This window comes from Balaenoptera physalus, assembly GCF_965194825.1.
Source record: "Balaenoptera physalus genome assembly, chromosome: 7".
Classification (NCBI taxonomy): domain Eukaryota; kingdom Metazoa; phylum Chordata; class Mammalia; order Artiodactyla; family Balaenopteridae; genus Balaenoptera; species Balaenoptera physalus.
Window position 1 is genome coordinate 113,608,464 of NC_138886.1, and position 24,728 is coordinate 113,633,191.

The 24,728-nt window shown below is 38.9% G+C and overlaps 2 protein-coding genes across 20 annotated transcripts in view; one reads left to right on the plus strand and one right to left on the minus strand.

The window, feature by feature from the left end:
* INTS9 (integrator complex subunit 9) overlaps positions 1-7,461 on the minus strand; it is a 104,073-nt gene extending 96,612 nt beyond the window's left edge. Inside the window, exon 1 of the mRNA XM_082468888.1 lies at positions 7,137-7,461. Within this exon, the coding sequence (XP_082325014.1) occupies positions 7,137-7,145 (9 nt within the window). The 5' untranslated portion in view covers positions 7,146-7,461. The remainder of the gene's footprint in view (positions 1-7,136) is intronic.
* A 172-nt stretch (positions 7,462-7,633) lies between these two features.
* Positions 7,634-24,728, plus strand: part of HMBOX1 (homeobox containing 1) — a 185,752-nt gene continuing 168,657 nt past the window's right edge. For 6 of the 19 annotated variants that reach the window (XM_082468958.1, XM_082468959.1, XM_082468960.1 and 3 more), the window contains exon 1: positions 7,640-7,958. The gene's annotated coding sequence lies outside the window, so the exon portion shown is untranslated. Of the gene's footprint in view, positions 7,959-24,728 lie in introns of all 19 variants that reach the window. The other 13 variants (XM_082468964.1, XM_082468953.1, XM_082468955.1 and 10 more) reach the window with 4 other exon arrangements.

The following is a 24,728-nucleotide window of genomic DNA, read 5'->3' on the forward strand; positions in this document are numbered from 1 at the left end:
AAACATTATGCTAAATGAAAAGTCAGACACAGAAGACTGCATATTGCATGAATCAATTCATATGAAATGACCAGAAAGGGCAAATCTACAAGACAGAAGATAGATTAGTGGTTGCCTGGGCCTGGAGGTAGTTATGGGGATTGCTAATGGGCACAAGGGATCTTTTTGGAGTAATGAAAATATTCTAAAACTGGATTGTGGTGATTGTTGTATAACTCTGTAAATTTACAAAAAGTCACTGCAATGTACCTTTTAAATGTATGAGTTTTGTGGTATGTTAATTATACCTCAATAAAGCTATTTAAAAAATGTAAAAAAAAGTAACAATTATAATATCCTTTACATTATTAATACTACTTCTTGTTTACCTGTATTTTCATACACTGAAAAAAACATACGAGAAGGATGACATTAAATTAGAACATCTAATTATGCCATTCTCTATTTTACTGGAATAGAAAAATGCAGAAATACTATATTTAGGAAAAGCCAATCTCTGCTTAGGCCATAAATCTGAAGAATAGATTATGCAAGACCTTTTATTATTCACATTCCCCCACCCCATTCATAAGCATGAGTGATGAAAAATAAACTGCACCTTAAGGGCAAAAAGGGTGTTAGTTTTACAATTCCTATTAAAGAATGGCTTTCTTGAACATCATCTATCTGATTATCTATCCTTGAGAGAGCTAAAGTTCATTCAGCTGTGCTTTCAATAAATTAAAATGTTTTAGACCCTTAGGGCATTTCCTTCAGCTATATGGTCAATCAGGGGCAATTTAAACTTCCTGTTTTCCTCACAGTAAAATTCCCACCACAGTTTAGTCTTGATCACCGAGCCCCTTGGGGCTTTCAAGCTAACTCCTTTCTCCTACAGTCTTTCCTATTCCCCTTCATCTTCTGTTAGCATTCTTGCCTTTTCTCAGGATCTCCGCAAATTCTGACATCTGCCCTTCTGACTTAGTTTAGCCCTTCCTGATACGCCAACTCCTAGCTTCATCTCACCGGTCATCCCTTTCCTTTCTGGGGGGCACGGGGGTCTCCTCTGCCATTTACACACACTTGACCCAGCTGCCTCTCCAATCTGCTGGACCCCATAATACTTATAATAACAACTACTGCTCCCACGCACCAGCATTTTCAAAGCAACACCAGAGGTTCTTTGAAAAATTCCTTTTAAAGATTCTCACGGCACCACTTTTTTATTTGAAGAAATCTGCTCCTCTTTTTGGTACATTTTCCCACATCCATACATCACTACTGTAAGGACCTTTTACTAAATATAGCCGAAGTCTAAGAGACAAGAGGGTGTGAGGATTGATGAAAGAAGATGGTTACATTAGTAAGACACATAGTAAGAGTAAAGAAACAGATGGCATCCCTGGCAAGAGTGGGGAAATGTATTCTCATACATTACTGGTACAATGGTAAACCAGTGGGCAAATTGGCCAGGTCTGTTACAATTTTAAGAAGGCATCTTCTAGGATACAATTAAATACATTTTGAACCATTATATTCAAAAACTACTTGAGCCAGAGCCCAACAATATCACATCAGAAAGTTCATCGTAATATTGTTTGAACTGCACAGTAAGCCTGCTAGACTTTACGTTCCATAAAGGCAGAGAGTAAATCTGTTTTCTTCACTGGAATATACCTAGTACCTTGGGTAATGCATAGCACAGAAGAGGCAGGTGTTCAGGAAGATCTGTTGAATGAATAAATGAATGATGATGACTGAAGAGCAGTTTACCCCTGGACCTCTGCTGGTATTCAGCAAGCCAGGAGAGAACTTTCCATTTGGAATGCTAGGTTTTACTAAGTTCTGTGGCCATGATGCATTCTTGGCCCTTGTCCTTCAAGTACACTTTGCTGATCATCAGAGCAAATGGCAGAGGGATCTGAGTACGCAGAGTAAGCCAGTGACAAAACAAATGTGCTACTGCAGTTACAGGCAACAGCAATGCTGTCATGCTTGTACTGTATGTCAGACTATATGTATTACATGCAAATATAAAATTTTCTTTTCAAGTCAACTGTTACTGAAAAAAACCTTGCTATATATTTTTTTTGCCTTAAGTATAAAAGATTTAACCTTCAGGGTACCCATTAGGACTTTGAAATGCCCAAGATTAAAACAGCCAGTTTTATCTGAGAGCACTACTGAACAATGTATGTGATTTGGCCTTATGTCACTTTTCAGAGTTTGAGGAAAGCATTCTAAAGGGAAAAAACCTATCACACTGAGGTGGTGATGATAAAACGTGACCTTTCTAAAACTTGAAATGATATTATATCATAAAGACACACGAGGGCACTCTAATCAACCAGCAAAGAGAAACACAGAAAAGATAGTGAAATCAGGTTGACATTTTAACAATTGTACTGAAATAGGTGAATTAAGTCCTGGTAAAATTGTGAGTGTTTGTAATTTACAGCAAGAAATCTTCTGTTCCTGATCCAAAGCCTAAGAAGCCAAAAGGATTCTGCAAGTCTGAAAATTGCAGGAAGAATTCATTGCACTCAGATCCAAGGTGAGGATTAACCACACCCCTTTCTAATGATTTGTTAAATTGACCTTGGAGCAGCATTTGCCCCTTTCAAGCCAATATTTTCTTTATAATCTACAATTCCACTTGGTGCTTTACTTGTCCTCCGCTGGAAGCGGCCCAAGAGTCCACTTCTTTGCTCCATCTGTTCTCCTAAGAGACATGGTGAGTTAAAAGTTTGAGCCTCCCCGCCACCCCCCAAAGCCAATAGTAATGAAACAGCATTTTCATAGAGGAGCATAGACCACCAAAGAATATACCTCAAGGCCTTCTTGAGGCTTTAAATTTGTAAATAAAACTACAGCATATAATTTCCTCCATCAAATTCAAAAAGTATAACGTAACCAGCGTTTAAGTGACCTTTCTTTCAGACCTTTAACAAGTGGGCCACAAGAACTGCAGAGAGCCCTGGATTCTGAGGCAATCAGGCTCATTCACTAAGGACTGTCATTCATCTTAAAGGCACATTCAAATTTGTGCCTCAGCAGAATTACAAATAATTCCCTGTCATCGATCTTTGGGGTCAAATGTAATAGTTAGAATAGAAAGTATTAAAACTTTGAATGCCAAAGGTATACTGTGGTTGCATAATAAAATCTTTGTTGACTGAATAAACTAGAAGATTCTCTCCATCACTGGAACTATCTATAGGAAGTATGACACACGATGCATTCTTGAACTGCTTATTTTATTCACTTTAACCTTCATCTATTTTAATGACTAAATTCCTGGCCATGATGTTTCAAATTCAATTTCTGTCAATGTATTCGGTATTTTTTTTTTTTTTTTTTTGTCTCATGGTCTTTTGTTAAAGACCCGGGTTAATTCTAGTTTCTACCCTTTGCTGAATTTGGCCATCAGGGTGCACCCAATTAGGCTCAATCTATACTAAAAGCAGAACATGCTCTAAAATGTGCTAACTTAGAGGACACGTTTCTAATTTTCCTGTTCCTTTCAAAATTATTCTAATTGAAGGTGCCAATTAATTTTCCTTAGTTAAATAAAGCTGCCTGATATTATAGAGAGTCATTAAAATCCTTTGAGTTGGTATCTCTCTAAGAAGGAGCTATCCAAGGATTACATTATATTGGCATCCAGCGTCTTCCTTTGGGTGTGTGAAAAGCCACCAAGACAGTGATGGGTAAGGTTAGAGAACTATAAATGGCATCACAGAGGCTAAATTGGGTAGTATAGACACCAACCTGGGCACTCAACTGGTATGCTCTGATATGGAGCCCTTTAGATGATCAAGGGTGTCCCCAGAGTTTAATTTTTTACCAATAATCTTTCTTAAGATCTTAATTCAGCCTAACTCAGATTTAAAGCTAATTTAAAAAATATCCTTGAATGAACTTTCGCTCAGTCTGCACTCTGGCTTCGTTTCTGTGAGAGATAACCCAGCATGTGCTGGGCACTGAGTCCCAGGGACCAGAGTCCCTGCCCTCATTAAGCAACAGACTCTGGAGGAAGGAATCTTGGGTTCAGATCCTAGGTCTACCACTCTTTTCATCTGTGTAACTTCGAGCCACTTCATCTCCTGAAGGCTCAGTTTTTCTTCTATAAAATGGGGACACTATCATCTAGATCAAAGGATAAAATGTGACACTAAATAGCAAGTACCTCCCTAGCACAATGCCTGGCACACAGTAAGTGCTCCATAAAAGGCAGCAATCATTCTTTTTCACTCCAATGGTTATTGCTTATTGTAATGTTTTGACTTCACCCCTTAATCTTTTCTCAGGAATATTAACAGACCTTGACAATCTTTCAGGAATTATTTATTCAACTACTATTTAGTGGCATCACACAATGCGTCGGGCCCTGGGAATTCAAGAGTCCACAAGAGGGAGGACAGACATAAAACCAATAATTACAAGTGCCATGAAAAAGGAAGTGTGCCATGAAAGCACATAACAGGGGTACTTAATTCAAGGAAACCTTGAAGAAGTGCTATTTAAACAGAGATCTGAAATATATGAAGAAATAAGTCAGGCAAAAAAGAGGTGGAGGCAATGGAACAGATTTAAAGTCCCAGAGGCAAAAGAGAGTGGGGTGGGGGGCACTTCCCTGGTGGCACAGTGGCTAAGACCCCACACTCCCAATGCAGGGGGCCCGGGTTCGATCCCTGGCCAGGGAACTAGATCCCACATGCCGCAACTAAAGATCCTGCATGCTGCAACTAAGACCTGGTGCAGCCGAAATTAATTAATTAATTAATTTAAAAAAAGAGAGCAGGGGGAGTTCAAGGAACTGGAAGACGTGCAATATAATTGGAACGAGGAGATCAAGGGAGAGGAGGGCTAGAGAAGTTGGGAGGACCAGGTAAGTCAAGAATTGTAAGACTTTATCCTAAGGGCAAAGGAAGCTACTGGGGGGTTTTAGGCAACTCTGCAATTTCAAGCAACTTCTAGGACGCCGGGCAGAGAATGGATTGGAGGGTGTAGGGACTGAGTGCAGGGAGACCAGTTAGAAGGTCTTGTTGAATTCCAAGTGTCAAGTGAAAAGAGCCCGTACAAAGGGAGTATTAGTGGGACTGGAGAGACACAGACCAGTTCAAGAACCGCAGAATCAACAAGATGTGGTCATAGATTGTGCGTGGGACGGCTATTTGGAGAAGCCGTCATCTCCAAAACAAGAATGTGCTTGATAAAATGTGTTTCTGTGTTTCATGATATAAATACAAAATATGGCTTACTACCTATTTCTGATGCAGTACACAAAGTTAAAATTTTTAGGCCATGGAGGATTTATTCCAACTCTATGGGAGGCATGACACAAAAAAGAAGTCTAACTTACTGAGTGCTAATGTGCTAATGTTTTTGAAACCACTTTGCTGTGTTGAAAGATATTCTGCATTATAAATCATCAACTACCAAATGACTTTTAGTTATGTACTACGTGGATGACAAGTAAAGAGGGAGGGAGTATAGACAGAATACTTCCTCTTCCTCTGAGGCATTTTATGGTTCTTAAAGGAAAAAAAAGTGAGTTTCTACTTTTTTCCACGTTTTCACATCTCTAAATAAAATAAGCAGGAGGAGTTTAAAAGCAAACCAAAGTATATGTAAACTAAACCCTAACTCTCTGATACCCTCAGCAAATGAGTTGTTATGGAAAAAAACTGTTTCCCACTTGCCTGCCTTTGCACCAAGCACACCAATTGTGATTTATCTTTTATTGAGGGAACATGGCCTGTGTTTCAACCATTCTGGTGCCAAGCTCTGTTGCTTCTATAAACTGAACCCTCTTCAAGAAGGTCCTAGCCTACTCACCCTTCTTATCAGTTAAGGAGTCACCTTTCCAAGGAGGTGTCTCACACTCCCCATGCACCCTCATTATCCTCTCAATCCCCAAACCCTGAACATGAACACAGTGAATTATAACTTTATCATTCCTTTTGTATCTTCTTCATTAGATTGCATGCTTCTTTAGGGCAAGGGTGGTGACTTTCAATTCTGCATTTTTAAATGTTTCCAAAACTGACCCAGGAGCAAATTGTTACTCTCAAGGTTTACTGATCTGTGCCTTTCTCCTTACCTAAACAGCTGTAGATAGAGACAGTTTTGGAGTTGAATCCACTTTTAATACTTTCTCTGACTTCTCAGAAAACAGCTGACACTGTGCAGAGAATATTTGCCTGTAGCGTGTGTGTGTACGTACGCGTGCACTCTGCAAAAGCATGCTCAAATAATTAAGAAAAGAAACCTTTTGTTTTTCTACAAAAACTACAGAAAGTAAAGCCTGACAACACTTGGCTGCAGGAACATGAATTTTAAAAGGTTGAGAAACAGCATCTCACACCTGCTTCTCTACTCTAATTATGCTATTACTAATTGCATACAGTTGGAGTAAACTAGTTAAATCTGTGCGCACAGGGTAAAATGGCTCAAAACAAAGGCCTGAGCAGCTTTCCTATAAGCCAAGTGTTTGAGTTTTGTGATGCAAAGACTTTTCCAGGTATCCTGGCATGCTCCATCTAACCTTGGCTCACGCAGTCCCTTACAGCTCTAGACTGGAACGCCTTAACACTTCCTTTCAGCCCATCTTACACAGGGTTTAAGATTCAAATCCTCCAAGATCACACCCTGACCTCGTCCTTCTCCAAAGAGCAAGGGCAGTTAGGAGTCTATAACGGAAAATTTACTAAGAGATTACGCTCTGCCCAGTGTTTTCTAAACTCTGTTCATATGTTAACCAAAGCCTTCTCAACAACCGTAGGAAAAAACGCTAATCAAGCGCCAATCGCGTGGAAAGAAATTAACCCATTATAACACTCACGTGGCAGCTGAGAAACAAGTCAAACCTCGTTCATAAGCCCAATGTTAGTTTGTATGGGAAGAAAGGTGACAGAGTCAATCTCTTATCTAACCAAAGGGACCCGCCAAGGAATGAATAAGACCAGGCAGTTACGGGGGGTCGGGGGTGGGAGGTGGGATTCAAACTCCTCAGCAACCAACAGTAGCTTTCCTTAGTCCACCCCACTTTCTAGTCCCTAACTGACACCCCTCCTCCGCGACGGCTCCCTTCCCAAGGTGGAAACGACGAAGTCCAAAAGGATATGCCCTCTGACCTAGGAGCGGAGACTCACCAGTTTCATATTGGACTTTCGGCTGTTCAATACCAGTCACTCCACTCCTCAGACCCAGAAAGCGTCTTCCGGTTCAATCTCCGCCACCGGCCGGCCGAGAGCATCGCGGGACATGCAGTCTTTCTTCCCTACGCACCGCACCACCAGCCCCGCCCCCGGCTGCATCATGGGAAATGTAGTCATCTCTCCATGCATCATGGGAACTGTGGTCGTCTTTCCTTTTCCTCCCTTTCCTCTCAGAATACCTCCTTCCGTCAGCTCAAATTCATCCCGGCCGCCAATTCATCCTCCCTCTCCACCCCAGCATGATATCATGTCCCCTTTCTGGGCCCGGGATCCATGGTATTCTGGGATGTGTAGTCCCTACGGCTTTGGCGCCCCTTTCCCCTCCTCCCTGTGGGAAGGCGGATGGGCGCGGGACTTGCCGGGAGCTGTAGTTCCCTGGGGCCTCCGGACGCCCGGTCCGGCGCCTTTACTCAAGGGAGGCAGGAACTACAACTCCCAGGGCCGCCAGGCGGCAGCAGGTGGGAGAGGGGCTGTTGATATCAATATGGCGGTTGTCAGCCAGACAAAGACAGTCAGTCTGATGTGATTGAGACAAGGGAGGTTTTCAGGGGGAGACTGGGAGATAGGGGCCTCCCCTCCCCCTTCTCCTCTTCCTGCGCCGGCCTCAACCCCTCCCCAGTCCCCTCCCGACGGGCGCCCCACGCGGAAGACACCCCTCCCCCTCCCGCTTTCCCCTCCTCCCTACCTCAGCCCTTCGTACCGGGACGTTGGGGAGGGGGCTGTGCCGGGCGGAGAGAACTCAGCAAGGATTCTGAGGTGAGTCGAGCGGTTTGGAAGCCGGACTACCTCAAGTCTCTTTCCTCACTTCTTTCTCTTCACTTTTTTTTTTTTTTGGAGGGGTTTGGGGGAGAAAGTGGGCTGGGGATGGGTCTCTTAAGCGGCCCGACTGAGAGGAGGGAGGAAGCGGGGGGCTTCCGACGGGGGCGACCCGGACTCAGGGTCTGGGGTGGGGCAGTTTGTGGGGGTGGTAATGGAAAGGCGTCGGTTGCTCCCCAACTCTTTCCTCCTGGTTGCCTCCCTGATGGGCGGAAGGTTTGAATCCTGGATGTGGGGTGTCTTGTTTGGAGTTTGGGAAACTGTGAGGGGAATTTGAGGTGTGTGGGTTTGTTTGGGGTGCAGAACTGTGTTTGAAACTGGGTGACGTGTACTTGGGTGATGTGTTCGCCTTGAATAAATGACTCCGGAGAGGAAGTTCGAGAGCCGGAGTCGGAGCTTTTAGCTGGGCCTGGGCGGAGAGGCGTGCGCGAGGTGCGGGTCCTGGACCTCTGGGCTGGCGACGCGGCGCAGGGTGGCCGCGGTGAGCGACTCGTTTGTGTCCCATCGCCCGCTCACACTCCTCCCGGCCTCCCGGGACGCATCTCCACCCCAAACTCCGGGCAGGAGCCCTGGAGAGATGCGGGGGTGTGGAGATGGCTCTTTGCATCCTGAAGTCGGCAGCTAGGTGGGAAAGGAAAAGTGTTCTTAATATTTTATTCCGGAACCGTGTTTTGGTTACACTGTTGGGGCTACTTTGAAAGGAGTCCTCCACCCACCCTCACCCCGAAGCAATAGGTGGAGGGATCTCGCTGTGGTCTTCGCGTTCAATAGATTAAACAGTACTTAAGATTCGGGGGCTTGGGGGTGGGGCTTCGGGAGTGCTGCCATGTGTACGCGTCTCTGTGTGTCTACTGAAGACACAGAATGACTGCTGTGTATCCTGAGATAGGGCGACTTATTTTCGTAGTAGGAAGAACTGTTGGAAATTGTTGGAGGTGCGGGGGGAGTAGCCGAAAGGCGCTGCTTGTATTTTTTCTTCTACCCCACCCTGTTCTGTCTCGCATTTGTCTGAAAGCTGGTATGGAAGAGAGAGGAAACACTGGGTGAGTGAAGGGGAGAATGCAGTTGGCATTAAAGATACTGTACTATGGAAAGTTGAATGGTCGTATAGAGTGGTTGCTGTTTTTATTTACCCTGGAGCTTTAAAAACCCTACGTATCATATAGGAGAGAGTGATGTGACTAGTTCATTTCTCTGGGATCCTGCAGGTATAGAAACCTCTGTCTTCTCTCCCTGCCTGCCCGCCCGCCCGCCTGCCCGCCTGCCCGCCTGTCTGCCTTCCTTCCCTCCTTCTTTCCTTTCTTTCTTGGAGTGGTACATTTCTCTTCCTGGATGGACATGCTGCCTCCTGTGCCTGTTTGTTTAGTTTGTGCTTCGTGGTTTTGCTGTAAAATGCATCATTCGATGAAAAGGACCTGCATTTGTTTTTATTTTGCATTTCTTCCACAGGTAATTATCACATCAAGACTGCAGTGCTTTGCATTAAACTTATTTTGAAATTGCACAACTAAGGTAGATCTAGTTGAATTATGTGTATAAGTCAAGTTTGGCAAATTTGAATTCTGATTTTTTTCTTCCGAGTTTCAATTGGAGTTATAAAGGAAAGAGGATTGCAACATCTCTTGTTTCTCACAGTCTTTAATATTTAAAAACATTACACCAGGAGATTTAAGATAATATAATTTGTACTTCTTTCGTTCTGAAATATAAGTTTTTCAATAACCATTCTTTTGTCACAGATTTTTAGTGTAATGGACTTTTAAATAAAGGAATTGGCGTAATTTCTCTTTTGACTGCTGAGAATTTAGTGTATTTACATATTTAATGTATTTACATATCCAAACTTATCAATTCTTGAACCTATCAGTAAAGGACCTTAGATACCATAAAAACTGGAAGTCACATAGTGTGTAATTTTATGGTATGTTTTATGACCTTTGATTTGAAATTTCTGCAGTTGGTCATTCACACAGATAAGCTGTCTATAAGCATGAGGTAGCATATATATTTAGATTGACCTGAATAGAAAAAAAAAATTGATGTGTTTTCTAAATCTCAAATTTAGAACATACAATATGTTGATACAAAGTTGAGGTTTCAGTTTGCTATAGACTAGGATTTCCAGAATTATTTGTTTTAACCTTCTATTTTAGCCTGAAATATTACTTTGCAAAAACTGGAGAAAAAGCCTGTGTAACTACATAATAGAGTGTTTTTCTGCTGAAAGATATTATATTAGACATAGTGTTTTAAAACGTTCAATAATTATTTTAGAAATAAAAAAACTAAAATGTTTGTTAAGAGTTGGAAAAATATTAAAATATAAGATTTTCTCTTCCACCCACCCTCACCTCAGATTTTCTTTTTGTTTGTTTTCCTCTACGGAAATGCAAAGTTACTTACTGGGAAAGGCGTTCATTAAACTTTTTCTGACTAATGGTTTGGTTGAAACCAGATATATTCCTTGCATTCGATGGGGTGCTTCTGTTGCATTTTAGGCACCGAGCATTAAAATGATGTAAAGCCTTTACTGCAGGTTAAAGCATAATACGTTCTCAGCATGTGGAAGTCATATGGTTTACGAAAAAAGTAGAAAATCAGGGCATTGGTGCCTGTCAAGCTTAAAATTTCATCCCGTAACTGTGAAAGACATATTTATTTAATGTGATTGCTTCTAAAACTGTTGCCTGTATAATGGGAGGTTGAAAATCCAAACTGTTTTTAACCAATCTGTTGCTAGTGTACTGCATACTGTGAATACTGTGGTTGCAAACGTGCATCAAGGAGCCTTTAGGGGTCAGCTTTATACTGAATGTCTTCAGTGAGGCTTCATTTTTCACTGCTGTATGAATAGATTTCAGTCTTTTTAGCACAAATCCTTAGTGGAAGCATCACTAATAGAAACTTAATAGCTCAGTATTGGTAAGTTATAAATATATTGCAACAAACCTTTCATTGTTTCATCATTTAAAAAGATAGAAGTGACCAATTTATGGCAATATTTGTGGCAAGTATTGATTGGTATGGCATGGCTTGTTTCAGAAGAAGTTAAACACATGGGGAGTATTTATGCTTAATTTGTTCATTTTGGATCTTTTGTTTGTTATATTGATAATAAGTCCATTCCACTTTTAATGTTTCAGATAGCTTCCATGTTCCCTGTAAAACCATGTTTGCTTTTTTGATTCATTTCTTTGCAGCTCTTCTATTATTTTTGTATGCAGATCTTTAAACTTGACTTATTTCTCTTGGGAATTAGAAATTTATCCTAGGATGTCACTTTTCATAAATGAAAGTTGGTATACTCCTCAACTTTTAAAAAATGTTAACATTTATAGGTAAACTTAAAAATGCTCAGTGAAAATGGGTTGGGTTTGTTTTGTGTACCTGCTTTAGGTTTCTTTGGCTTCCAGAATTAATTTTACAGCTCCCTTTGCTGTATGGTTAGATTATTTTCTTAACTGTTGGCTTTTACTTCTCAATTTAGTAGAACTTTATAAAAAAAGTTGTTTATGAGTGGAAATCACAGCTTGTCTAAAGTGTCATGTATGTACATTCACATATGCACTCACACATATAAAGCACCTTTATGTTTGTTTTTATATGATACTAGTGTATATCTATCAGGCATGCAACCCATAAAAAAGGAATCTGAACCACAAATAATAGGAGACTCTAAAAAACGGCTCAAGCTAGAAACCAGAGTAAGCACCACCACATGTTGTCCATGTTATAGAAGCTATGGAGATTTTCAGTATCACTGCAAACCATGATTTTAGCAGATTCTGCCAAAATCTGTTTCTCTCAAAAAGAAAACTAGTGGTATTGAAATTTTTCTGAAAATAATATTAAGTAATATGTGATTAAATTCCTAGGTGCAACTTCCCCTCCCCACCCCCTACCCCCCAGGTGACTTACTGGTCTTAGGTCCCATCCTAAGTAAAGAGTATAGATTTTTCTGAGTGATAATGAGATGTAAAACTCTTAGTTAGAGCCTATTTAAATATAACCCAGTGCTTTAGATAACTTGTTTTTCTTGATCTTAGATGAAACAAATTGGAAATTTACTATAACATTGTTTTGGACACTTTCCAAGAGCATTTAGTTACGGGAAGGCCCTGGCTTTAGCATAGTTTTTTACCCTTACAGAGGTAATAAGGTTGAAGTTGCAGTAAGTTTTTCCAGTGGTTATTATAATCCAAATGTAGTATTTTACAGATCCTTGACTTGCGCTATAAGGATAGTGGGGTTTTTTTGTTTGTTTACATTTACAGACAGAAGGGGAAAAAGAACCTAGTCGATTTAACTTTGAAGTAACGAGTTTTACTTTTTTTGAATCTTAAAAGAGGTGTCTACAGACCTCTTCCTATAAGTGGTAAAATGATTGTAATCCATTTAAAGGGCATTTAGGTTTTTCTTAAATTTAGAGTGCTGATGATAAGAACGTTTACTAAATTTCACAGATTCCATGTCCATGTTATGTTCAGTGATGGTCTGCGTGTCATTTATTGAAAATATTTAATAGCTGTCTTTACTGTATGCATATTAAACAATTAGTGTGGAGTTGCCAAGTGGCAGTAATTTTAAGTTATTTAGTCACATTTTTCAGAGAGGAGAAAGTCAAATACTGTGGCTGTTGCTGATATGAGGATGATTTAATACTAAACCTTTCTGCTTTTGATAAAGTAATAATATGATTAAAATGTGAAGCTGTTGGCTTGGGCCTAGTCAGTGAAGCCTTGGAATCATCCTCACTCTCCCTTTTCCAATCATAAGTCAAGTTGATTTTATATCCTCTGTATATATCTATTCAATTATTTTCATTCTATTGCTATTCCCTTAATTGAGGCCTTCATCATTTCTGTCTTTCCTCGTCAGTCTCTTAACTAATTTTGAGGTTTCAGTTTTTTTCCTTAGTCGTTATTCACTCTTACCTGATAGATCTTGCTAAAATAAAATGTGAATTTGAATATCGGTCTTCCTTTGCTTATAATCCTTCATTGGCTCCTTAGCCTTTCAGATAAATACAAACTATCATTCCACCTGTGTCCAAATCTTGGCTCTGCCACTTCCTAGCTATGTGACCTTAGACAAATGATTTAATCTGTCTGTGCCTCCGTTTTCTCATCTGTTGAAAGGGAATAAATACTCCTTATTTCATAGGATTATTGTGAGCCCTTAGGATGATGTTGAGTTCTGAGACTGCTCTTGGCATATCGTAAATGTTAACTATATAATTATCATGTTATACCAGATAGTTTATGTTCTGGTTCCTGCCTTATAATTTATCATTACCAATCCCAGACCCTATGCCTTAGCCATGCCAAACTGCTCGTAAGCCAAACAAGCCTCTTTAGTATAGATAAGGAGGGTTGGGTGTTAATCTGTGAGGGTTGCAGTTGTTAGTAATGTCTTCAAAAGTAAAGAATTGTAAAGAACTTTAAAGTATATTGCTATGTGAAGAATGCTTCCATATTCTCTGGCTTCTATTTTTTCTCCCAAAGTAAAAAGTAGTATTAGTTAAATTACTGCCTAATTCAGGCTACAATTTTAAATTCACTTTTCTAGCCCCGTTAATACATTCTTATGTTTCTAACCTAGATTTCCCCTTGTTAATCTGACTTTTCTTATCTTCTCACTAACTTCATTGAAGACCTATTAACTTTGTGTAGCTTCTTTCACTTTTTTCCCCCACAAATCTGAATCCTTGTTCCATTTCAGGTAATGTGTTTTCTTTACACTGCTATTGGAACAATTGCATAGTTGCCTTATGTGATCTGGAAGCCACTTTGGACAGACATCAGTTTTATTTACATGCTGATGTTTATACTTGAGGTTGGGTGGCTCTACCGCTTCAGTTGATTTTCCAAAGTGGTAGATGATATACATATGGTGATTTACATCTGTGTCTCATTCCTCTCAAGGAGGAGAAAGAGTGCCCTGTTTTTACCAAACTGAGTCTCATAAGGATAAATGTTACCCAAAATGATTGTGTAGAGGAAGCAGGATGATAGCTAAGGTATCAGTTCAGACTTTAGAATGTAATTTTTGTAGGAGGCTGTATTATGACTGTAGTTTGCAACCACTAATTTAGCCAGCATTTGCCTTCATGGAACATAATTGTTCACTGTGGGGAATTTGAAAGTAGCTATTCTGAATATTATCTTTATTTGGTTGAATATCCATTTTCTGGAGTCAAAGATAGCCTGTGTTTAGTTTTACGTTGTAGCTGTTTAGAACCGTTAGGGACAAGAATAGTTGCTGTTCACTTTGTTGTCTGAGGAAGACCTCTTTGAAAAGATGGCATGATCTTATCTGGAATACTGTGTCATGCTCTTCAAAAAACTCATATTCCTTCAAATGTGGAAGTTCTAAGGTTAAATATAAATTTCTTTTGAGATTTTTTTTCCCCTCAGAAAAAGTTTTTTCCTTTAAATAAAGTATAATAGTTAAAAAATATATGTGCTGATTGCATTTAATGCAACCCAGGCATCAACTGACCTGATTATCTTCCATAAAGCAAGATATTGTTAATGGCCACAAGTGATTGGTTACTTCTAATCTTATGTTCCTTAGTCAACAGCATATCAATTAGGTGCCTTTACTCTGCTATTGACCGTGAAAGTTTGTGTGTATTACCTGGTTAGGTCTCAGTTTTCCAGTCTACTAAACAGGGTATTTAGGTGAATTTTTTTATATTTGTGGTATTTTTGTTATTAATTAAACTAAAAATTGTTTGCTTATTTATTTACTTTTTAAAAATTTTTTTTATTGTGGTAAAAGTCACATAATATAAAACATACTATTTTAACCATATTTAACTTTACAGTTCAGTGGCACCAAGTACATTCACATTGTTGTGTAACTCTCACCATCATCCATCTCCCAAATTTTTCACCTTCCTAAACTGAAACTCTGTCTCCTTTAAACACTAACTCCCCATTCCCCCTCCCCACACCCTGGCCCTGGCATCTACCAATGTACTTTCTGATTCTAAGAATTTGACTATTCTAGGTACCTCGTATAAGTGGAATCTTTAAATAATTATGGATTCACAGGCAGTTGCAAAAATAGTAGAGAGGGCCCTGTACCTTTCACTCAGTTTCCCCTAATGGTTACATCTTAACATAACTTTAGTGCAATATTAAAACCAGGAAATTGGCATTGGTACTATGTGTATGTATAGTTCTTTGCCATTTTATCACGTGTGGATTCTGTAACCACCACCACAATCAAGATACAGAACTCTTATCACCCCAGAGATTAAATAATTCCTCTTATTCGTAAATTCTGTTGTTTTGTCAGTGTAAGGAGAAATACCAATTATTGGGTCAGTAACGTCACTCTTTTGCCTTTTGTAGTTTGGAAATTCTTTTGGCACATCTTGAAAGTTTTTTTTTAAATTAATTAATTAATTAATTTTTGGCTGCACTGGGTCTTTGTTGCTTCGCGTGGGCTTTCTCTAGTTGTGATGAGCGGGGTCTACTCTTTGTTGCGGTTCGTGGGCTTCTCATTGCAGTGGCTTCTCGTTGCGGAGCACGGGCTCTAGGCGCATGGACTTCAGTAGTTGTGGCTCGCAGGCTCTAGAGCGCAGGCTCAGTAGTTGTGGCGCACAGGCTTAGTTGCTCCGCGACATGTGGGATCTTCCCGGACCAGGGATCGAACCCATGTCCCCTGCATTGGCAGGCGGATTCTTAACCACTGTGCTACCAGGGAGGCCGATCTTGAAAGTTTTTATGGAAAATTCCAATTAAGCTTTCTTATGAGAATTTAAAAATTGGCAAGCTTTACTTAATTGAAGATTTACAATATTAGTACCTATTAAACATTTTAGTAAAAAGTTAACAATAATATTAAAAATGTCTGTAAATCAAATGTGTGTGATTTAAATGAATTAAAGGCTTAAATGATATATTTCTTGCCAGAGAGGATGTATGCTAGAATCTGTATTAGATAAACAAAATTATAGTTGTTGTGACGTTAGTTTGATCTTTGACAGTGTTGAAGCAAACTTGTTGGATTAATTTATTGTGAACTCATGGTTTTATTTGGGATTTGTTATATGGGAATACTCTTCAAAGAAAGTCAGTTCAAAGACTGTTTTCAGAGAAAATATCATTAGAAGAAAAAAAATGGTAAAGATACTATTGTTAGTCTAGGTACAAGAAAGGACCATCAATCAGGTTAAAGGCTAGTTACAGGGCTGGCCTTTGCCTCCCCTTTATCAGCTGTATGAGTTATAAAGCCTGTCTTCAAAGATGAGGCTATTAATCCAACGTACTACTGATTATTACAGACCTCAAACAACAAAGGTCTGCTTTAAATAGGCTTACAAAATATTTTCAAATATATTTACAGGAAAGATATGTCATGTGGTTTTTGTCTCTTCTGGGTTTGAGACAATTCTTTTGTCAACACTGATAATTTGCTTTGAAAACGTCAATTAAATTTTAATTTGTTTCATTGATAAGAATATGGTAAAATTGGTGGTTCTTCCTGATAAGTAAAATTCATATTTAGAGAACTTGCTGGCTATCTGAGATATCACTTTCTTCCTGGTACAATTTTTTTTCTTTTTGGATTTATCTGTTGCCAGCTTTTTGTATATCTTGGTGTACATTCTAAAAAAAATAGTGCTTTAATCAGGAATTGTTTGGCTTCAAGGAGAGGTTGTTGTAGGGATCCAGCTCTTTTCGGTTGATAGAGAACAACTAGACCTTGTGCAAATGGGAGAACTGTCAGGATCTGAGAAGCTAGTCTCTCTCTGCCTCTCATTCTGGGGATATATGGTTTCTTGTCTTGCCTTCTCTTTACAGGTCTGCTTCATCTACCTTTCCCACTTCTCCCTTCCACTTTTATTTGCCTTGCTATAGTTTTTCTTGGTTTCTGCTTGTCCATAACTTTGACTTGCACGTGGATTTGGTTTGCCATATTGCTGACTTGAACTGATCTTTCTTTTCAGCTAAAGCTTGCCTCCTAATGGTGACAGTGTGTTTCTTTTAGTTCAGTTGGCGAGAGAGAAATCTGAATTCATTGCATGACCGTGAGTTAGATGTCTGTTCCTATTCCATGACCTTGGTGAGTAGGATGCAGGAGGAAGTCACCTTTCATATAAGGCTAATAGCCTTTGGGTGCTCTACATGAGGAGGATTCTTTTGTAAGGATTGAACAGGGCATTCAGTTAAATATGTCAAGTCTAGCAGTGCATGTGTAGGTACTCTGGGATACAAAGGTGAATTGAATGCCATCCTTCAAGGATCAAATAATTTTCAGGAAATGGCAGAAGTCTCCCAGTATAATTTAGTGTTAGCTTTTTATGTTAGTCACCTCAGGCCAACCAGAACGATGACACAGTAGGACTATAGAACTAGCCAGGATTAAGGAAAGAGAGCCAGAGAGAACACTAGAGACATGGCTTCAGATTCTACAATCTGAATCACAGATCTGCTAAAGCATGAAAGTACCTAGAAGCCCTTCTTTCAAGATCCTAGTTGCTGCTATCATGGAGCATTCCTGTTGAATAAAGAGGCTCTCTTTTCAGTTCCACATCATATCAATAGACAGCTTTTTGGCCACCATTTGTCCCATCGTTGGGGTCAAAAGACATCTTAGAAGAACTCACTCCTTCGCAATTCCAGAAACTGGAGCATTCTCACAGACCCTGTCTGCATAGTGATGCTATCCTCTTAGAAAATGTCTTCCATCCTTGATAAGCTTTTGCGGTAAATCAGGACAAAGACAGGACATTTGCGCCTTTTTACTTTAGGGGCAATAAACAGGAATTCAGATGCTGAGTCTGTAGCAGTGAGCATCTTCTTTAACACAGATCTGGTAACATAACAATTGACATATTGAATACTGGAGAGGGTGTGGAGAAAAGGGAACCCTTCTTCACTGTTGGTGGGAATTGAAAACACTATGGAAAACAGTATGGAGGTTCCTCAAAAAACTAAAAATAGAGTTGCCATATGATCCAGCAATCCCACTCCTGGGCATATATGCAGAGAAAACTCTACTTCGAAAAGATGCATGCACCCCAGTGGTCATAGTATCACTATTTACAGTAGCCAAGACGTGGAAACAACCTAAATGTCCATTGACAGATGAATGGATAAAGAAGATGTGGCATGCACATATATATATATATATATATATATATATATATATATATATATATATAATCACAATGGAATATCACTCAGCCATAAAAAAGAATGAAATAATGCCATTTGCAGCAACATGATGGACCTAGAAATTATCATACTAAGTGAAGTAAGTCATACAGAGAAAGACAAATGTCATATAATAACACTTCTTTGTGGAATCTAAAATATGATACAAACGAACTTATTTACAAAACAGAAACATACTCACAGACATAGAAAGCAAACTTATGGTTACCAAAGGGGGAAGGGGAGGGGGAGGGATACATTAGGAGTTCGGCATTAGCAGATACAAACTACTGTATATAAAATAGATAAACAACAAGGTCCCACTGTATAGCATAGGGAACTATATTCAATGTCCTATAATGAAAAAGAATATACTGAATCACTTTGCTATACACTAGAAACTAACACAACATTGTAAATCAACTATACTTCAATAAAAAGGTAAAAGACATATTGGGTCAGTCCAGTGTCCAGTCAACACCATATTTTATTTTTAACAGAAAATCTAGGGACTTCCCTGGTGGTCCAGTGGGTAAAGACTCCATGCTCCCATTGCAGGGGGTCTAGGTTCAATCCCTGGTCGGGGAACTAGATCCCACATGCATGCCGCAACTAAGAGTCCGCATGTCACAACTAGAGATCCTGTGTGCTGCAACTAAGACCCGACACAGCCAAAAATAAATAATAAATAAATAAATAAGATTTAAAAAAAAGAAAGAAAAGAAAATCTATGATGTCAGGGAAAAGAACTAGAGCTCCCCCACCCAATGTCAGTATCGAAGTTGATATGGATTTCAGGGCTAATAACTCCAGAACCAAGTCTTGATTATGTTACCAAACCCGGACGAAATTTTAGAAATAAACACAAGTCAAGCATAGGCAATGAAATAACCTAGAAGATCTGAGTCAGTACAAAGCCACAGGAGAGAAAAACAGTTGGGGAGTGTTTACTTCTAACACTTAGGCTGCAGCAGAGGAAGGAAGGCAGTGCAACTTTTGTGCAAAAGAATTGCCTGGAAAGAGTATTAAAATTTTAGTTTGCTGAGCTCCACCACCAGATTCCTAAAATCTTAGATGGGCCTAGGAGTATGTGTCCTTTATAAACATACTAGATAACTCTAATAATGTGGTCCTCAGAACATTTGGAAAATACACGGACAAGCATAGTACCGACTGAGAACCTTCTACGTGTTTGGTTCTGTGGTAGAGTGCTTGGTAATCTTAAATACCTGTTTGAAACTCGAAATGTTTTCTCCCCAACATTTGCCTGCATTATGTTAAACATTGCATATCCATCCTCTATAACTGTTTACACCACTAAATTGTGTCATGGGATATGCTCTGGTTAAGCAAGGCTGTTTTTCTAGATGTTATACTTAATGGTTAGTAAGATCGTATGGAAAAACCCGAACGAACTTTTTGGCCAACCCAATATTATGCCCAAACGTCGAGTCTTTTATGGTTGTATCATCAGTTCATTTTCTTAAACTTTTATATTTTCACATTACAGCTCTTAAGGCAGTCTTCCCTTCTTTTTTCTCCCCCAGTAAATTCTCTCCTATTCTAGTTTTCTGGATCCATTAAGCAAGATTTTTTCATAGTATGCCATTTTGAAACTTTGCCCTCACAAATTTAATTACTTACTTTTTTGGGGTCTGTCATCAGTCTTCTCAGAGTCTTAATTAATCCTAGAATTTTGAGCTGGTTGAGAACATGGACTTAGGAGCCAGACTGTTTAGGTGCACATCTGACCTCCACAACTTACTCTGTAACTTTATTAGACCTTGCTGTGTCTCAGTTTCTCCACCCGTAAATTGGAGATAAGTGTAAGTACCCATATCATAGGATTGTTGTGAACATATCAGGCAATATTGTAAAGTGCTTAGGATAGTGGTTGGCACAGATTAAGGCACACCTTATTATCTTATTTTTAGTTGGCTCTGCCTTTGTGTCTAAGGTATTTACTCCTCTCCTGTAAATAGAATTCTCATATGTTGGAAGTAATCCCTTCCTAGCTAACTTATTTTTTGTTTCTTGATTTGTTTTTCTCAATTAATCCTTTTGTAGGCCTTAGTTGCATTTGACACAAATACCTATTTCCTTTTAGTTAAAATTCCTTCTATCCAGGTCTTCTTCCTTCCGTCATCTTTTTCCTTTCTTGTTAAAATTTACCTGTGGTCTTAGAGTTCTTACATTTAAAACCTTTAAATCACCCGTTTAGTACTTTCCTTTTCGTACCTCTCTCCCTCCTCCCCCATCTAATTTATCACCAATGTTCTGCTGATTCTTTCGCCATCATGTCTCTTAGATCATTCTCTTCCTTTTTACATCTGTAGTTGCCATCCCCATCACTTCTTGCTGAGATGATTGCAGCAGTAAAACTGGCCTTCCTGCCTCTTCCCTGCTCTATTCCATGGTGCACAGTACTGTTAGAATAATTTTCATCAAACACTTTTCATCAAGTCATTCAAGAAGTACCTTAGTTCGAATTGTGTTATATTTCAGTTTTTTATCCTTGTGCTTTTTTTTAAGGTTTTCTAACATTTATTCCCCTCCCTTACCAGCATTCTATCTTCTTATTCTTAAAGATGTTTTCTGTATGACATTCAGGTAAATTACCTTTCTTCCTGCTGTATGTTTTCAGCCTTTATTTCTTGGTATTTGCTACTTTCTTCATTTAATATGTTGGTATATCCTTATCTTTCCAGTAAAAATGTTCTTCATAAAACCCATTTAAAGCCTTCTCTCTCTGAGGAGACATTTTCCAGTGAAACTTGTCACACTTGGACCAGTCATTTTCTCCGTATATGAGCTGCACTTATATACTCAGTTACTAGTTTATATAATTTTTTGTATTTACTTGTATGTCACATTTTAAGTATTTTAGTTTTCATTTCATGTGTATGAATTGGATTCCTAGTTGAAGTGTAAAGTCCTTGTGTCTCCTATTGGCTTATCCTTCTCTGCATTCTTTTCTCTCTCCCTTTAATTTTCATAGTTCATTTACTATGTCTCATTCATCCAACCAGTATTGATTACATATTATGTAAGACCTAGGCCTAGACTTTAGGAAGCTCACAGTTTGGTTTTGATAGGATCAGAAGGAGGACTCAATCCTGAGTTACAGATCTCAGTACTATATCTGAGTTATTCTTGGTTCAGTAATTTCTCTGACCCACCCTTAAAAATAGTAATTAGCACTCAGTAGATTGCTGAGTCTAAGTTCCTGACAAATATTTTTGCTTTAGAATGCTGGTAGTAATGACAGTAGTTCAGAATGGTCAGAGTAGACGATAGGTAGGAATTTTAGGTTCACTGTCTTCTGAGGATAAGCTCAGTTTTTCCCTCTTTTATTTTACCAGAACAGTGGCAGATCTAGGGACTTAAAAATTGCAATTATGAAGTTATTATATAGAAAAGACTCTAAGCAATAGAAAAGTATGTATAAAATAACAAGTGTAGCTTCCCCCTCCCTCTTTTTCCCAACACATTCTACCTTGGTTCCTGTCTATTGGTCATAACAAACCTTCCTAAACTGTAGTAGTTTAAAATAGCAATAATCATTTTATTATCCTCTTTCAGGGTTCTGGGAGTTGCTTCAGTTAAGTGGTTCTCACGTGGGCTCTCTCGTCTGGAGTTATGTGAAGCCTAGATCACCCATGTGTCTGATGCCCAAGTTGGGAGAACTCACACAACTGAAGGCTGAGATAGCTGCAGCTTCTTAGGCACCTCTCTCAGTCTCTGTGATCTCTCCGGTATGGTGCCTTCAGGATGGTTGGACTTCTTACATGGTACCCCAGGGCTGGCTCCAAAGGCAGGTGTCCCAAAAGAGAAAGAAAGCTAAGCATATCACTTTTTATGACCTAGCCTTGGAAACCACACAATGTTACTTATCCAGGCAGTCATGCTGGCCTGGCTAGGTTCAAGAGCTGGGAACACAGACAGACTCTACCTCTTGATAGGGGGAGTGACAACGTTCTAGAAGAATATGTATGAAGGAAATATTGTTGTGGCAATTATGGAAAATACAAAACATCAGGGATAAATGCTGTTAATAATTTGGTTTACTGTTAAATCATTTTCTTTGTATGTACAAATCATATTTCCAACTGTCTCCTTAAATGATTTTATCATACTCCAACTTTTTTTTTTTTTTTTTAGTGTCATTAGGTAACTTTGCTATATTTGACACGGACAAATGTTATCCCATTACATGACAAAATAAATATTTAATATTCTAAGAGGTAAAACAACTTATTTGATAGATGTTAGAGTTACTGTTTTTTAAAAATTTTTATTTTATATTGGAGTATAGTTAATTAACCAACTTATTTTTTATTTAACAACATATAATGTTGTCATTACTCACCTTATTTTTTTTGAACATCATAAATTAGTGAATCATAATTTGCCATAACCACTCATCTAATAGTAGACATTTAAGCTTTTTGGAGTTTATGCGTAGGAACCTCTCTTGACTGGTAGTGGCTAGGCCTGCAGTAAATGTTGCAATAATAGGACTACGTAGTCAAGAGATAATAAGCTTTTTCCTCATGCTGCTCTTCCAACCATTTGGAAATTGTTTCTTAAATTTCTTTTTTTCCCATTGCTGCTGCTGCCTCCTTTTCCTCTCCCTGGTCTGACTAATTCAGTAATTCTGTGCTTCTGTCTTGATCTCAGAAAAGTTGTGGAAGAAATGGGACTATCATCATATATAAAGTAAAGCTATCTTATTTGGCACTTTACCAATTCAAGGATTGTTTTTCTTTCTTCCTGTTAAGGATAGAGAAGCCATTAATTTCACCTAGTAGTTGATCAATTAATCAAAAAAATTTGGCTATAGTAAAAATCATTAAAAGCTGATTACTTAAACATTTCACTTTAATGAAAAAATATAAATATACATGTATTTATCAATCATTTGATATAGGGCGGTGGGTCTCCATTGGGATGATTTTACTCCCTGGGGATATTTATCAGTGTTTGGAGACATTTTTGATTGTCAGATCTGGGCAGGGTTGCTGCTGTTGCCATCAAGTGGGTGGTAGAGAAACCACTGGTAGGATGGCTGCTAAGCATCTTTCAATTCTCAGGACAGTGTTGCTTTCCACCCCCACCTGCAGACAAAGAATTCTCTAGTCCAAAATGTCCATAGTGCTGGGGTCAAGGAACCTTTATCTATGGCCAAGGTCTTTTCTGGATGCATGAATTCACAGACTGGCACTCTGCATCAGATTTTCATGCATAAACCATACCCATAATGTATTATTTATGATTTCAAGTTTTGATTTATTTTAACTGGAGGTAGACCTTAAAGACACTTATTATATAATCTGTGAGTCAAATCTTAATATTTTATTATTTTCCCTACATCTACAGTAGTCTCACGCCCACCCAATTCAATAGCATTTCTTTTTTAAACTAAATCATTTATTATACCAAAATATCCCATCTTTTTTTTCAACCTAATTTTTACAGAAACAATTCTTCATACTCATGTTTTGTTAGTTTAGATAAGATATAATTAAATTCCGCAGTTGCAAGAACAACTGATGTAAACGGTGAGGGAGCAAACCAACCTACTCTTGGTTGGCACACAGTGGAGTATATGAGATATTAGCCTTTAGTATCCCATGTCAGTTTGTTTTAGAAGGGGAATCTAGAAGGTGTTGGTTGATTGTGATAGTTGGTTAAGTGTAGGTTGGCTAAGAGCGTCTATATGAGCAATAAGAAACTGAAGAATCTTTTTGTTTATCAAAAAGAATTGTTTTCAAAGTAAGTTCACTGAAAACTAATTCTTACTTAAACTGGCCAGAAAAACCCCCAAAAACCAAAACAAAAACCACACACACACACAGCAAAGGTAGACAAACAAAAAAACCTATGAGCATAATATAACGGTATATTACAGTTGCGTTTGTCTTGCCCCAAATTGGTTGGATTTATAAGGACGTGATGGAGGAGAGCTGGAAGAGGCAATGCCAGTAGTAGCCTTTGAAAGAGAATAATGGTCTTCACTCTTGATTTATATGCTTTAGTGGTAGGATTTCAGTGATCTTTGGTATTTGGGATAATCAGGAAACCTCTTCTATTTAGAAGTTATTAAATTATTTTGCTGGGTTCCAGTCCCTCTCGTGAAATATATATATATATATATATATATATATATATATATATATATATATATTTTATAAATAAGCTTTTTTGTGTGTGTACATGGCACTACAGTTACTCTTTTATTTATTTATTTATTTATTTACGGCTGTGTTGGGTCTTCATTTCTGTGCGAGGGCTTTCTCTAGCTGCGGCAAGTGGGGGCCACTCTTCATCGTGGTGCGCGGGCCTCTCACTATCGCGGCCTCTCTTGTTGTGGAGCACAGGCTCCAGGTGCGCAGGCTCAGCAATTGTAGCTCACGGGCCCAGCTGCTCCGCGGCATGTGGGATCCTCCCAGACCAGGGCTCGAACCCATGACCCCTGCATTGGCAGGCAGATTCTCAACCACTGCGCCACCAGGGAAGCCCCTCGTGAAATATATTT